This window comes from Apostichopus japonicus, chromosome 4, assembly GCF_037975245.1.
Source record: "Apostichopus japonicus isolate 1M-3 chromosome 4, ASM3797524v1, whole genome shotgun sequence".
In the NCBI taxonomy this organism is placed as follows: domain Eukaryota; kingdom Metazoa; phylum Echinodermata; class Holothuroidea; order Aspidochirotida; family Stichopodidae; genus Apostichopus; species Apostichopus japonicus.
In genome coordinates this window covers 18,862,522-18,878,483 of record NC_092564.1, presented here as the reverse complement: position 1 = coordinate 18,878,483, position 15,962 = coordinate 18,862,522, and the positions used below count along the sequence as shown (strand labels likewise).

The following is a 15,962-nucleotide window of genomic DNA, read 5'->3' as shown; positions in this document are numbered from 1 at the left end:
AAACGCTTGGGCAAAGTTTCTATTTCAAATTATTATGTAATATTTTGTTAAATTTTATATTATAAAGATTTCTGTTCTTTATAGATGGACTAAAATAACATAAAACAAAAATAAAATTCTTTATACTTTCTGCAGTTCTCAGCGAACGGATTTTGAGGATTTCCAAAAAACGTGACCGTTACCATGGTAATCTGAACTTACCTAAATCTCTGAAAAGTGTATTCATAGGTTCTCGTTCAAAAATATCCTTAGCATCATTGTATGTCTCACTATCCAGAATGGTGAAAAAGTCATGCCTGTGAAGATAACGTCATAAAGAAACCCGTTTAAACCAAATGAATACAGCTGTCTGCTTTATTCTTTTGGCTTTGTCGCCTCCCCTTCACCTCCACCCCTCCCCACCCCACCCCACCCCACCCTAAACAATCACTCCAGTGGTTCTGTTCCTTTCCCGTCTAGTTTGAAACAGTCATTTGTGTTTTATGATTTCCGCGAGAAATTCAGATACATTTGTAGGAAATAAAAGCGCTAAGGTTAGTTCTCCGTATTGCCGACAAGAAAGAATACTATTAACAGGCAGGTATACAAGTAACTAAGTAGTAATACTTGAACGAATCATAAAAAAACGAATGTTGAAAAACTTTCTACATGTCACGCAAATAACAATATATACGTTACGAAGTGTGTAATGCTCCATAAATTATATAACTCGTATAATGCAATGTAAAACAGTATTTTTTAGAGTTGCAGATTTTTAATTAAATTTTTTAATATTTTTCATTAATATTACATAACCACGCTAAACAAACAAACAGACAGAATAACATATTTTAATTAATAATAATATTATTATATATGATATTTAATTAATAATACTGTCAGTATAGACATGACTCATTGACAAAAGAAAATGAAACTAAAGTGAAAATAAAGTGACAATTAAGCATAAGAAAGTCTCACTTGTAGAAATAGCAATACTGTTCCTTGTAGCTTGAGCGGCCAAGTCTTGGTCCAATCTCCATCGAGTAGGCACCATTTACGTCTGACTCACTAAAGATGGGAAGGAAGGGGTCGGGGAGGGTGGGGAAGGGGGTGTGGTGAGTTGGAATGAATGAAAGTAAAGTATGATAAGATATTATCGTATTCAGTTATAACTTTTTAAAGGATTACTTCAGATTAAAAGTATCAGTTTTTTATATTTTATTATAAATGACAAATCTTTGTAAAGTTAGATCTGAAAATGTCTTTTTTCCTGTTCCAAGAACTTACCCTATGGGTTATTTCACGATATCGTTCGATCCAGGGGGGGGGGGGGTAGGAAGCTTCCAAAAAGTGGGGGCACAACATCAGAGGGGCACTTTCTCATTCCACAACCATCACTCGTTATGCTATAAACTGATACACACCGGCCATATCACTTAAATATATATGATGTGTTAGTATGCTATTAATACTATTATGGTGCACGTGAATAATTAAAATAAAATATTAAAATTAACAAAGGCTTAAGATATCCAAAAGACAGTTCTTCAGTAAAGGGGCACATTTTATTTGCCAGTAGGGCATATTTGCTATTTTGGCAAAAAAGTGGGGGGGGGGGCACGTGCCCCCAGTGCCCCCCTGCTCCTACCACCCTGGTTGGCTCCCTCAGGAAAAATACCCGTAGCACAGCATTCATATTGGAAGACATATGGGACATGTTGGGAGAAACGAAAACCGGGAGGGTGGGGTTGCGGTTGGAGGGTATGGATGTGACCCTAGTTCTATAGAGTTTATAGAGTCAATAGAGTTAATTGTATCAAACGCAGTACCTAGATAAAGAATTTTTTATTACATGTATAGACTGTTAAGGAACAGCAAAGAATTCATTTCTTGTTTTAAAACTTCATAATTTCATGGCAGAACCTGGCATTAAAATGAACGATTTCTAATTTCCAAAAGTGTCTGTTCCGAGAGGTGTGAGCATAGGGGCCTGGTGGAGGGGTTTACTGGAGAAAGGGGTTGTGCATGGGGTTACTTACGAGTTAAGCTGATCCAGAAGCTGAACAATAGCGGTTCCGTCAGCGTTACGTATTTCCTGGATTAGGACGATATCGTATCTCTTTAAGATCTGGAGAGGTAAGGAAAACATAAATGGAAAAAATATTTAAAATATATAAAACATTTAAAATATATTTTATAGAGTCGAAAGACTTATTGTAATTGACCATGTTTTACTGGGCGATGTAGCGAATCGTCCTCAAGACAAAATTAATTAGTTCTAAGACAAGAGACCCTCCCCCCCCCCCAAATAATAATAATAAATAAAGGGAGTAAGTTTTTCTAAATAACTCACCTGGCAAAGTTCATCCATAACGTCAGGTTTTCCTGCTTTCGTTGGGCCATACGTTTGGATATTAAAGGCGGCAATTTTCCGCGTCACACTAGCGACGGAATAAAATACCGATGCTAAAACTAGCAACAAAAACAACTTCATCTTGCTCGTTTTCTTTAACGCCGATAGTTTCTTTAACGAAGAATGATTTGGAAGGAGTAAACAACCACACTCGTTCCCACTACCTTATAATACAGATGTTATGCCGATTATTATTATTTTTTTCGTTTGATAATATTAATCTTTCATTTAAGACTGGCAATGTGTGTAGTTGGAAGTGACGTACGTATGATATGATAACAATTAAATAATAACAGATTTTTTAAATCCCACGAGGGAAAACAAAATAGGAACAGCCAAGATAGTAAGCATCAACATTGCATGGCCTTAGATGTAGACAGCACTTTCAATTGACATCACGTTACTATATGCATGGCAAGCCTGATTTGTATACAAAGAAAAGGAACGTAGTTATTGTTTCATGACAGTTAAAGTGTGTGAAGACTCGCGCACAAAGAAACGTCTCATGCCGGTAATCTGGCCTAGTTTCGAATGAGGTGTAACAGAAGTGTTAGACACCACCATCGATCCCAGAAAATACACGCACAGCTTGCTAACGTGTCGGTAATTAGACACTAGTTTACAGTTAATCTAGTACATACAGCTAAGGTCATTACCCACAAAACAGTGTACATAGCAGCGATGAACATCTCAGGTCCAGATAAAAGATAACAAAGTATCACGTTTCATTACTGCTAGCATTTTGTAGCGACAAGAAGGAAACTTCACTTCGAGCAACTGAAAGCTAACTTTTTCAGAGCGCGGCACGCGGTTTGGGGCGAGTCTTCAATGCTTTTAAGTGCATGTGGATCATCATATCTATGTTTACGATGAAAAGGGGGGGGGGGGGTTATATGGGGGGGGGGTTATATCATACCATTAAAATGTTAAACACACAGTACTTTAGAGAAAGAAAACTGTATTTTCATGTATATAATATACTAAGGGAAAATGAAGGATGCAATCTAGGACCCCGGTAATAAAGTTGTTCCCAGGGCCCAACCTGGCCCCGACGCCCCTGGTCGATACTAAGTAATTAACGTTTCTGTTGTAAAGATTTTCTGAATATTTTGATGAAATATTGTTGTTAATGGAGGGGGAGTGGACGGGAAGGGAGGGGGAGGAGCAATCCCTCAGAAGTGCAGGCTTACATGGTTGCGCCCCTGGTCAAACAAGCGAACAAATACAGTATTTGATATGAAACTGCTAGATTATAGTTACAAAACAGTTGAATTTCTCTTGAAATGTATGGAAATAAACAGAAAAGTACAAGCAAACAAACAAACTACAGCTGGATTAAGGTTTAGATCACGATGCAAATTTTCTGTGTTTATTCAAAATATCTGGGATGAGAAAAAAACGTACAATGTCATTTTCGCCCTTTTTTTTGCAGAAATGAAAAAAAAAAAAAACTGATGAATCGAAACGGTTTTTTAAAGTTGCCTCTTAGTGGAACATGGACAAATTTGTGCCATGTATTTTGTAGTGTAGCCTACTGCGTATAGATATCTAGGGGAGATTCTTAAAACACAAGATAATTGGAGTGTTTCTTTAAGCACATATACAGTGATACTTTTCTGTATGCACACTGCACTCTCCCGCGTGATACCACATAACAAATTCATATCCACGCTTATGTTTGACTAGTAACCTAGAACTTGAAAGGAAAACAAACTTCCCTTGAAATCGAGATGATTTAGATAGATAGACATCTAAATCTTTATCTTTTGAAAGCCAAAACATCTGTCATTTATCTAGTAAATTATTTCTTTCTTTCAATCAAATAAAATGATATCTGTTTCGCCCTGTAACTGATGACAAATTCTCATTAAATTCACTTCATCAAAGCTGGGGATGCGTGGGTGACGACATGTGTGAGGGTGGGGAAGAGATGTGAGGGATGGGGAGGAGAGTGGAGGGGAGGGTGGTAGTTGGGAGAGTGGAGTAAGATGATTGCTCTCATAACTTAGAATAAGAGTTATTTTCTTCATGTAAAATTTTGTGCACAATTAAGTGATATTTACAAGCAGTTAACTTTACAAACTACTCATATTTTCACCGTCATTAATCCCTTGTTCACCATTTTTCGTTTAATTTTTATTTATCGATGCTTCTATTCTATATATATATATATATATATATATATATATATATATATAAATTATAGTGTGCAGCATGACTATTGTCATGCAAATTAGGCTCTGGTCAGTCCGGATGTGATGTTCTAGTTATATTTGATCACAATCTCGACGGGATAGTGGTCACTGACATCGAGAGCCTGTAGAGTACCAAAAGTAAGAGAGAGAAAGATATGAAACATTTATCAGTGAATTTGGACAACTCCAATACTTTTAAGAGAAAGAAATTTACGTCACTGGGCCTGTTCTTTTGTTACACAACATACAACACACAACACACAACACGCAACAAACAACACGCAACACATACACACATACACAGAGACAGAGTATAAAGTTCAATTATATGGACAGCACTATGTCTCTGACGTTCGCCTGCTCGTGCATGCAATCTTCTCTCCTTATTCACTTGTTGTATGCATCTGTCGTGCGTTTACTATTTTCACTATATAGTTTTGCCTCTTTTTGCCTATACTTATGGTAATCGGTTGCTTTATCTGTGTAAAACACATAAGAAATATATTACATTAAACGGAATTGTAATTGAAGTTATGACCACCAAGCTGATAAGGATTCGTGAATTGTAGTTATTTGCGGGAAATCTAAACTATATGTCCAACTTACGAAGTCGTTGCTAAGGTCATGCTCGACCTCAAAGTTAAAGACGTTAGCTGTACTAACTAAAGTATCTTTCCCACCGGCAATTACGAATCTGTTGTAAAAACGGAAGTAACGATAAATATGAAAATTTTCAGAAATATTACGAAAATGGTATGAAAAGTATATATATGCATAGAACATATACATATATAACTTCAAATTAATTGTCTGACAAGTTTCTCAGAATGCATAAAACTGACAATTCTGATTTTCAGTTTTTTTTTTCTGATCAACTAAGTTTGAAAAAGAAAAAGAAGAAAAAGATTGTAATATTGACAAGCAGATATTAAATTGCAACATTCTGATATTTTTTTCTGACACACTGACGCCTTTTCTTAACTTTTGTGAAGTAGATGGCATTCCATATTATGATTTATATAAATTATGACACAAGGGCGTAGGAACCGGGGGGCTGGGGGGGGGGGCGCCAGCCCCCCCCCGTGAAAAATATGGAGGGGCGGAAGTATCATTCCGCCCCCCCCGCTTCGCAAGTCAGAAAACCCCTTTTTCATTTCCAAATGAGAAAAAAATCTCATTTGGAGTACCAAATTGCATCTAAGGCTAGGTGAAAATGCAAAATTATATACAAAATGGAGTGGGTGGGTTGAAGTGTGCTATATTGCACAACATTGCATCTGAGGCCATCTGGAAATGCAAAAAAAATCCAAAGGGGAGGGGGACACCCCCTCCCCTTAGACTCCTCCCCCAGGCCGGCCATCAGTCTTCAGCCCCCCCCCCCACTCAAAAGTACCTTTCTACGCCACTGTTATGACACAAGTGATTTTGTATTATCCTACTTGTCTTAGTGGATGTTTTTGGTATAGTTAACGAAATTGTTAATGTTTTGATGTTCTCATCTCATTAGAGATGGGATGAGGGGAAGAACGGACAGACATTTTGACCGGGATAAAGTTTCTCCATGGTTTTAAGACTAAAGTTACCTGTCTCCATGGTTTTAAGACTAAAGTTACCTGTCATACGCGCAGTGGGTACTGGACACTGTAGTGTCCGCGTCATTACCAATGAACCACGTGAACCTCGACTCGGTATGTAAACTGATAGTAGACCAATCGTTCGAACCTACGTAGTTACAATCAGCGTTAAAGTCACCAAGCATAATAACATCCTGTTTAAAAGAAAAGGAAAGAAGATTTTATGCAAAGCGAAGGCCAAAGGAGGCCCTCAAATGATTTCAATCCTGCCCGCGAAGGAAGCAAAAATTGGCCTTTTACTTTCCTGTATACTTACCTATGCCATTAGGCTTTATAACCATTCTACCGGCCTATCCTACACATTGTTCAATCTAAAGTAGAGTGAGGTTTGGTTCTCTCTGGCATTTTACTCCAACCAAATGTTTCGTCTCTTGCCCCCCCCCCCCCGTCGAAACCAAGTGAGAACCCCTGACTTTACATAGGCCTACTATATAGGCCTACTATGCAATATAAGTACATAACGTTAAGATGTCCAATCACCATGTACTATATATGTATGAGTAGTACTGTATATGAGTAACATCTTCGATTCAAATGGTTTTGCTGTCAGAAAACAAAGGCGAAAGACCATTTTAACCCATTTTCTATATATTTCTCGTTAATATTCCGTGTTTGTATGTTTTTGTTTTTTTACCGGCTTATTCAAGGAGGTCAACTTCAGACTGTAAGATGAAATAAAACATTTCTCTCATACGATAGCTTTAACATTGAAAGACTTTTACATCTTTATCGAAAGTGATTGAAGATAGAACTCTTACCGAGATACCGGTTACATCTACGATATCATCGTAAACGACTGGCATAAAGTCTAACTCGGCTACAGCATCGTCTGGTTTAGCGTGAAGGCCAGAGAGAACGAATTGTTTCGATGAATCTGAGGAGAGTTGTTAAATAGTAAGGAAGTGAAATGTGGTAACTAAAAATAGTTCAATGTCTTGTCGTTATTTCTAGTCAACTAATACTTTAGTGAGCGGAAGAGCGGGGGGGGGGGGGTTGGTTGGGAGGATGGGGCGCGTTGAAAGAGCTTGTATGACTGTAAAACATGAATTTCTCCATAACAGGAAGAAAATAATCCCATATCATCGATTCATGGTGCAACAGTCTACACCGAGCTCTTTAGATCAGCTTGTATTGACCTCACAATACAAATAACATCACTGCACATTATACTGTCACGCTTTCTAAGTTTCAATTAGATGGAACTTCATTGATCGATTGGTTAAACCTAGGTAGTACGTGGTTTAATGTGATTTAAAATTCCTCGTCTATTTTCTTTCATTCCTACCACTGATGCCATACACGAAGGAATTGTTCTCAAATGCCCATGGGTGTGAATGGAATTAATATATAGTTTACCGATTTCATCCTGAAAAACTACGTTAAATGGTTCCCGTTCAAATACGTCATCTGTATCTTCAAAAGTATAGCTATTGAGCACGTTGAACAAAGCCGACCTTTGGAAGAAAAAAATGACGAAAATAGTTTAAAGACACAAGATATGTGAAGACAATAAATAAGCAAGTCTTTAAAAGACAAACTGATAAGTAATGTATTTAAAAGATAGGTATACAGTGTAGCTATACGTTAACATTATGATGAATATGTCCACTTTTCAATGTGTTCGTTACCCAACGGTATTTTGCATCAGTAAAACTATATTAAAATGAGCAATTTAATTAGTATATATGAACTGACATAAACTCCTATTTATAACAAAATCGTTCGGAAGGGGCACGTACCGTATTTTTAAGACCATAAGCAGCCATGTATGCGTGTTAGAGATAGCCGAGCTGGTTTATCACTTATTAAGAACTGCAGGTCAATTGGATATCCAATTTATACAGATACAACATTTTGAAAGTTAATTGTTTTTAGTTTTATTACCAACGGTATCTTGAATCATTACAACTATTAAAACGAGCAATTAAATTAGAATAATAGCATTTAGCAACGTATATGAAGACATATATGGTGCATATAATAGCCCACATCAATGATTTGCTTCATAAAAATATTCTCCAAATTATAACACATATATGCGGGTGGGAGAAGCCGAATGGCTTATTACTTATTAAAAAACTCCATGTCGAGTAGCTATCCCAATTACATTTTAAACTAATTTTGGTTTTTTTTTTGGACAATTCGAAGACTATCTCAGATGGGAAAGCCGTGGATTTCTCCTTTTCAAAAAACAACTTATTTTGGTCGTCCAGGCATAGTAATCATGACCTCCTAGATGCTATATAATTATGTGTCCTTCCTTCTAATACCACCGATTTGACCATATTATAGCACTTGTATGTAAGGTGGGTGTTGCATGGGACTTCGGGTGTGGGGTACTATTTCTTGATTACGTTGCTGCGTGTACATGTGAGTATATACCTAAAGAATTATACTTTGAAAGATGGCTTTGCAGATTGCTAAAATTTGTGGGCAGTATTAGTCTCATGAATTTTGATAGTTCAAAGCAAACATTTCGCATTTGCTTTTTTTTTTCGGTCTTACTTGTAAAAGTAGCAATACTGTTCCTTTGAGCTAGTTCTCCCAACACGAGGTCCTATCTCCATGGCATATGCACCATTCACATCCGGATCTCTGTAGAACACAATTGAAACGGCCAATATATATATATATATATATATATATATATATATATATATATATATATATATATATATATATATATATATATATATATATATATATATATATATATATATATATATATATATATATATATATATATATATATATATATATATATATATATATATATATATATATATATATATATCGTAAACGACATCGTAAATTGATAATATACATTGGGACAGAGCTTCTTTTATACAACCTTATCTATTTTTGTTGGCAATTGGAGCTTGAGTTTTAATTTATTTAAACAATCTAAAAATAAAGCAGCATGCCAGTTAAACATACAAACTACGGTGGCCCAATATGAACCTATTGAAGCATGTATTATGCGCATGTTAATTCCGTATATGGGATTTTCAAATTCTTAATAAAGAATTTCAAATTCGTTATAACGAATTTGATAAAGAAAAATCGATATAGTGAATTAGCCAGGCCATTAGACATACTGAAACACGTCCCCATCGTGCCACCGTTTTTTTTAAATGCAAGGACGTGTGATAGTACGTAAAACTTAGGACTGTAATTCATTAAAGAACTCCTACTATATATTCCCTGTTCTCTATTAAATTAAAATTAATGAGCTAGCCTAGTAATTAATAACTCCATTCGGTTCTCAGCATTTTGTCGCCTACAGACAGTTTCATAAAAGCGTTTTCTCACATGTAACACACATATTAGAAGAAGCAAAACATTCAGAAGTACAAAGTCAATGACTATTATTCAAAATGGAACCTGACTTTATCAAGTTAACGAACTATTAGCCATAAACAATACGGGGTTTCTTTTTTAATTATCAAATGGCAGAAAACATAATTATTTAAAACTAACGCAAAATGCTGAAGTTTGAGGGAAGACATCTTAAAACTTACGCATTAAGCAGATCAAGCAACTTCACTATGGCTGTTCCGTCTTTGTTTCGTATTTCTTGGATAAGGACGATGTCATACCGCTTCAAAATCTGAAATAAAATGAAAACAAAAAATATCATCTCTAGTCGTTCGTTGGGTCATTTAATTTTATAGTAACTATACGATACTTAACCAACTTGGCTGCCATCCCGGTAAAAAACATGCAGAGGCGTAACCATGGTAATCTACTATAACCACGTGGCCCCTTTCCTCCTCTCATCTCCATGTAGTAAAAGATGGGGGTGGGGGGGGGGCTTACCAGGAGGGATACACCAATGGGCCTTTCAGAGCTGGGACTAAGAGGGACACAGGAGCAGAAGTATGTAAAGAACAAACACACACACACAAATGATAAGGAGGGGTTGTATTTTGCTCTTAAATACTCACGGTCACAAGCTCTGTCATTACTTCATCGTTGCTGGCTTTAGAGGGTCCAAACACCCGAATATTGAAAGCCCCGATTCTCCTTGTATCACCGATAGGTTCAGGTGCCTTGGTGGTGATCACACACGCAGCGGCGCGAAATTCTACCAAGCTTACGCAATAAAGCAAAGCGGCGAGTATCAATGGACTCATAGCGACGGTGGTTCTGACCAAAGCTTACAAAATAATGATTTAAGGCTTGGGAATGAGAGTTGAAGTAAGATTGCCTCTTAATGTTTATATTCCGCATTTCACTTTAATCCATTTTAATCGGATAAAGATTTAATCCTCTCATTAATCCTCCTATAGTTGTATGTCTGTGTGTACTTAACGCGTGCTATGCACGTGCGTGTTAAACTTACGTGCAGTCTGACCCAATTAACACTACAAAAGTTAACATTGACTGTTGATGGGTGGTAATTAATGTCCGCATTTTATGACAATTACAACAAAATATTCTCGATTTGTACCATAAATGAATCCATCCTACTGTAACCAGAGGACAGATTGGATGAAAAGGGATTCCAAATATTAACTTCATGGTTATCCTCTAACTCTTCAGACTGAGTTACTCATATAGCAAGCTTCAGTTGGTGCTGATCCATATAAAACCATATCTTGGCTTGTATGTAAGGGAAAGGGGTGGGTGCACTGGTGGCAGGGGTGCATATTTTGTTGTGGTTACCAACATACCTTGTCAACAGAGTCAATACTTTAAAACATTGTGTAACAAGAAAGAATCACGGATAATCAGGGTAGAATACGGTACTGGGGAAAAATACTTAAGCTGGGGCGGGGGGGGGGGGAGGGGTGAAGGGGGAATTGGGAGGGGATGGGCAATGTGATATTGTCACACATGCCCTGAAATATGATGATCCGATGAAATTTGAGTGAACGAAGCAAAAAGCAGCATTTGTAATCCCTCAAACACATAAAATTAAATAAAAGAACTTCGTATGAAATTACACGTTCAAAGGGATAAAAATACCAAATTGTAGACGGTTAATTGGCTATTATTGTTTGAAACATCAAAATAACAAAGGCAAGAAGTACGCAAAACAAAAGCATGTAACCAAAGAAGTAGCGTGAAAATATTTATTGACTGTCATGTAATGATGAAAATTTACAAATCTGATACAGTCTTTGAATACCTATATCAAAATATTGCAATTTACAGAATACAAAAAAAGGTGAAAAAAGTTAAAATTGAAATAATTAAAAAGTATAAACTCCCAATAATTTTGCATATAAATAGCGCCACGTTTTCACATTCGCGCATGGTTTGTATAGCCTTATAATGTGCAAAGGCACTTGTATAGGTAATAATTCATCCTATGTGTCGTTAATTAAGATCCGCTCTACTCCCCTGATCTCAAGGACTGAGTGGCGAAAAGATTTAGATTTTTTGATGTTGTGTGTTTGTTTGTTTTTTGAAGATTTTTGTGATCTAAAATCCCTTTCGGAAAGTTAATTTCACAATAATAACAGGAGCTCATTGGTGGACCTACAACAAAGGCTAACAGTTAAAAATCAAAGGATGTTTTTTTAAATCTATATAAATGAGAATGATTTCAAGATTTCGGTCTCAGAAAAGGCTGCGATTGACACATTGAAAAAAAATCAGAGTTGTTACTGAAATTCAGTGAAGTGAGTATGTTTCAAGAGTAACACAGAGTAACATAATGGATTCCTAATAGGTAAAGCATGTCACAGAATAACAATTTTTTTTCACATGTATACCCATTGCACCGGTTACCTTAAAAAATATACGGATATATGCATACTCCGTCATAGTATCAATATCAACTTATAACATAACAAGTCATCCTACAGTGTTTACAGGTTATATGGCAGAATGTATTTTCTTGTCATCCTGTCGAACATGCAAACAGACAGTCAAGTAACCAACAAACATAAAACAACACAATTATAAACAACGGAAAAATCGAGCCGCGTGTATACATTTATAGCTTATATATTGCGTAAATTAAAACACGAATAATTGTTTTATTTTAATTTAATTTAAAATCGGAGTGCAGCATGATTTCAGGTATAAATGTTGGCAAATTGTATCAATGCTCTAAAAATGACATAACTTCATTGAATTGTGTAGCGGCATAAACAAAGCAAATTTAAAAAACCCCAACACAAATGTAGCTTAACCGAAGCTTAAATAGTTTGCAACATGATGGCATAATTGATGAAAAATTGTTTGTGAAATGAATGAATATGCATAAACATGTTCATAAAGTTGAATAACTCACCCTTTTAAAAATAAGGATAAGTATATCAAGCTAAGGATAAACATATTATACTCATTATATGCTTTATAACTTTCCTTCTTGCTAGAAAAGAAGGTGACTCTTTTACAATTTTAAAACAAATATCAGATGCTTTTTTTTAATTTACTGACATTTTATGGAAATGCTACAAGTAGAGTAAGTGATTGTCTATTTGATTGCCGATCTGTATATATCGGTATAATTCTTGCATCTCATACGCCTAGTTATGTGTCGGTCACTCGATTTTTTGTCTCCATTTGCATCATTTTATTTTTTTACTTGGGACCAAAATAAATATAAAAGACTCATATATGCTGCATTTTGGTGTACAGCATAGAGACACTTTGCTTAATGCTGACCACCCCTTTAAAAAATCACAAATAGTCAAATACCCCCTCAACTCAACTCTTGAGTTGGAGTTACGGGGGGGGGGGGGGTGGGGAGAGTATCAATTTAAGGAGGGACACAATATTTGCGTTCTGTTAAATTGCGGGGAGACAAATCCGAATGGTGTCTAAACCCTTGCATAAGCTATACATTCAGCTGGTATACTATATATAGCTATGTGAGATAACCTTTTATAACAGATTCTATGGCTTGATTTCTGGTCTGAACGGACATCACCATCAGCACGGTACTGTATAGGGGAAGCACGGTAATATGGGCAGTTATGGCAAATGGAGGGGGGGAAGGGGATACAGTCCAGGGGGAGGGGCAATATTGTTGCACGGGGGCACCGGAACGACCTTGGTTTGTTCATGTAGATACGTTACTCTATATAAACCGAGAGAGCGGGGATCACGTGACCGGATACATGGTCAACTTATAACTTGTTTCATTTGCTGAGAAATTTATGGTATTATTTCGTGTTCCCAGTGCGATCCTGACATAGTAACAGGAAACAGATGCATTCAGGAAATTTCTTTCAAAACGGTCGAGATCATGAACCAATTTCGAAACAATTTGAACCTTCAATGAGTTCAATTGTTATAAAAAAAATAGCGATTTTTGCATATAAAATAATTTGCGAGTAACATAGACTATAAAATGTCAAGGTTGCATTCCTCCAAATGCGCTGAAGTCACTTTTAGTAAACATAAATATAGATTTGCCTAGAGCCGTCGAATCATGACCAAGATAATGACGGTAGAAGTGCTGACTTTTCTATATATACATAATCTGTCATCGGAAATTCCTTTATAGCCCCATCTATCACGTCATCTATCATTATGTAATCACCCCCTTTCCACAGTAGATATCTAGTTTACATGACGACACATCGACCACGTCGATTTTCTTGGGTATCTGAATTTGGACGATCCTCGGGATTTCTAGATTTTCTACTCAACTTTCTAACGGATCTTCGAAAGCTCTTGCGCATCACTGTGTATCGCTTAGGAATGAAGGGAACTTTTGTGGCTCTGCTCCGAGGATCTGATCCTGCGATTGGTTCATCTTGAACGGTTTCAATACCATCTATTTCACTTTTAGACTTTCTTCTCAGATGTACGGCTGCCTCCTGAGGACGCAGGAACCAAATCAGCTCCTCGTTCTGCACAGCTGCGCCTACGTCATCGACAATAGCTTCTACAGAAAACTGAAAACGACGAGGAAACAATTATAGATGTTTCTCATATCAGTTGAACATGTTCATGCTTTTACTCTATGACGACCGTTATTTTTTATATATATATAAGTTTATAGCAACAGCATCCAATGTAAATTTCGAACAGAGAATTTGGGGTAAAGTTTGTAACCAGGAATGTTTGAGATGGCAGGGTTATAGGTTTTCGATACTTGAGCTACTTTACGTTTGATAACATCTCCATGGAAACATCGTAATATTATCATAGGCAACATAACTAAAACTATACGAAACTAGTACGAGACCATTTGCGACAAACTTTCATAAAACATCAAAGAGTTGTAAAATGGTCGCTCGTTAAACATTCATCAGATGTGTGCGTATACAAGGTACATAACAATAATTAATATCCATTGTTTACATTATATATTTCATCAATTTCCCGTACCCCATAACGAACTTACCGCGTATACTCTTCAAACTTAGCAATGTATGCAATTAAGATATTAACCTTTATTCAAACAATTGAACGTTAATTAATACTTATTCCGTAATAAATAATTCAACTCAAATTCTTCAAATTTTGTGGCCCAGACGGTTAATCATTGGTATATTACAATTGATCGCATGGAATAAATAGAAAAGAAATAAAGATGGGAGTATGAAGCCGACTCCCCCCCCCCTCCCCCACCCATCATCCCCATCTCAAATTCACGCACAAAAAAAAACAATAATAGTTATATATAATATTTTAATTCCTTCGGAAAGTGGACACCAGGGCCGACACCTCTCTTTGCTTAAACACCTTGGGTCCTCTCCTGATATCGAAAAAATATGCTCCATGATATATATTGGTAGAAATAGAAACTCCATTGTTTTAAAGTAGACGAATAAAATTCATAAAGTTAGTCAAACCTACCATTGTCTGCTTCTTTGCCATCGCTATCGATTGTTTAGCTTCATCCAACATTTCCTATTAATTATGAGGGAACAAAAAAAAAGACAAGAAAAAGTGATTATGAATTCCAGATTGGATAAAAAACATTGAAATATTCAAACTTTGGCAAACAGGCTTATTGTTTAACCTAAACCATAAATGTATGTGTGGACTTGTACTGTGAGTCGACTTTGGAGACATATGTTTAAATGTTCTTTAAATTGATGCAACTTGCAAAATCTAACTACGTCATCAAGGAGGCATTAAGCAGTCACTGACCTTAAATGTTTTCTTTGCAGCATCTCTCTGTGTAAAGGGGCTGGAGGGAGCAGAAAATTTGGCTCCTTTGAAAGTGGCTGTTAAGAGACTATCACTCTTAGTTCTTTCCCCAGTTCGCTCTTGCAGGTTTTCAGCTTGAACTGGTGACCATTTGGCGCTGTATGGATCTGCTCTATACTGTTAAAGATCATTAAGAAAGAAATGTTAAATAACAAAGATTAAAGAAGACTGGGCTTTTTTTGGTATTAAGAAAAAGAAAGAAAAACACGCAGAAAAGAAAGAGAAACGAGAAAATGTGTGCAAAATGTTTACACTAGAATTGCATTGAGTCTCTACGTGCTTGTGCGTGTATTCTGGCGCCCTCATAGATTTGTACTAGTACTCTATGACGGGCCGGGTATTTTCTAATCTAGAATAGGTAAATACTATTGCAATATTCAGTCACTGTACTCGCCCTTACAGGCTTTTAATCGCCCTCATAGGCTTGTACTCGCCCTTATATAGGCTTGTACTCGCCCTTATAGGCTTGTACTCGCCCTTATAGGCTTGTACTCGCCTTTACATACTTGTACTCGCCCTTATAGGCTTGTACTCGCCTTTACATGCTTGTAATCGCCTTTACATGCTTGTAATCGCCTTTATATGCTTGTAATAGCGCTTACAGGCTTGTAC

The 15,962-nt window shown here is 36.5% G+C and overlaps 3 protein-coding genes across 4 annotated transcripts in view; all 3 read right to left on the bottom strand.

Moving 5' to 3' along the window:
• LOC139966704 (deoxyribonuclease-1-like) overlaps positions 1-2,604 on the bottom strand; it is a 7,031-nt gene extending 4,427 nt beyond the window's left edge. The window contains exons 1-4 of the mRNA XM_071969998.1: positions 2,336-2,604; positions 2,022-2,110; positions 961-1,050; positions 202-296 (exon numbers count right to left, since the gene is read on the bottom strand). Coding sequence (XP_071826099.1) covers positions 202-296; positions 961-1,050; positions 2,022-2,110; positions 2,336-2,476 — 415 coding nt within the window. The 5' untranslated portion in view covers positions 2,477-2,604. The remainder of the gene's footprint in view (positions 1-201; positions 297-960; positions 1,051-2,021; positions 2,111-2,335) is intronic.
• Positions 2,605-3,305: 701 nt separating this feature from the next.
• Positions 3,306-10,733, bottom strand: LOC139966025 (deoxyribonuclease-1-like). Its single transcript, XM_071968667.1, has 8 exons — positions 10,172-10,733; positions 9,746-9,834; positions 8,730-8,819; positions 7,581-7,678; positions 6,983-7,098; positions 6,204-6,358; positions 5,197-5,284; positions 3,306-4,712 (listed from the first exon to the last, which is right to left on the bottom strand). The coding sequence occupies exons 1-8, from the start codon at positions 10,358-10,360 to the stop codon at positions 4,659-4,661; spliced, it is 879 nt and encodes a 292-aa protein (XP_071824768.1). The 5' UTR covers positions 10,361-10,733; the 3' UTR covers positions 3,306-4,658.
• Positions 10,734-12,913: 2,180 nt separating this feature from the next.
• Positions 12,914-15,962, bottom strand: part of LOC139966703 (uncharacterized) — a 39,993-nt gene continuing 36,944 nt past the window's right edge. For both annotated transcript variants that reach the window (XM_071969997.1, XM_071969996.1), the window contains 3 exons: positions 15,291-15,467; positions 14,994-15,047; positions 12,914-14,086 (listed from right to left, as the gene is read on the bottom strand). In XM_071969997.1, coding sequence (XP_071826098.1) covers positions 13,754-14,086; positions 14,994-15,047; positions 15,291-15,467 — 564 coding nt within the window. In that variant the 3' untranslated portion in view covers positions 12,914-13,753. The remainder of the gene's footprint in view (positions 14,087-14,993; positions 15,048-15,290; positions 15,468-15,962) is intronic.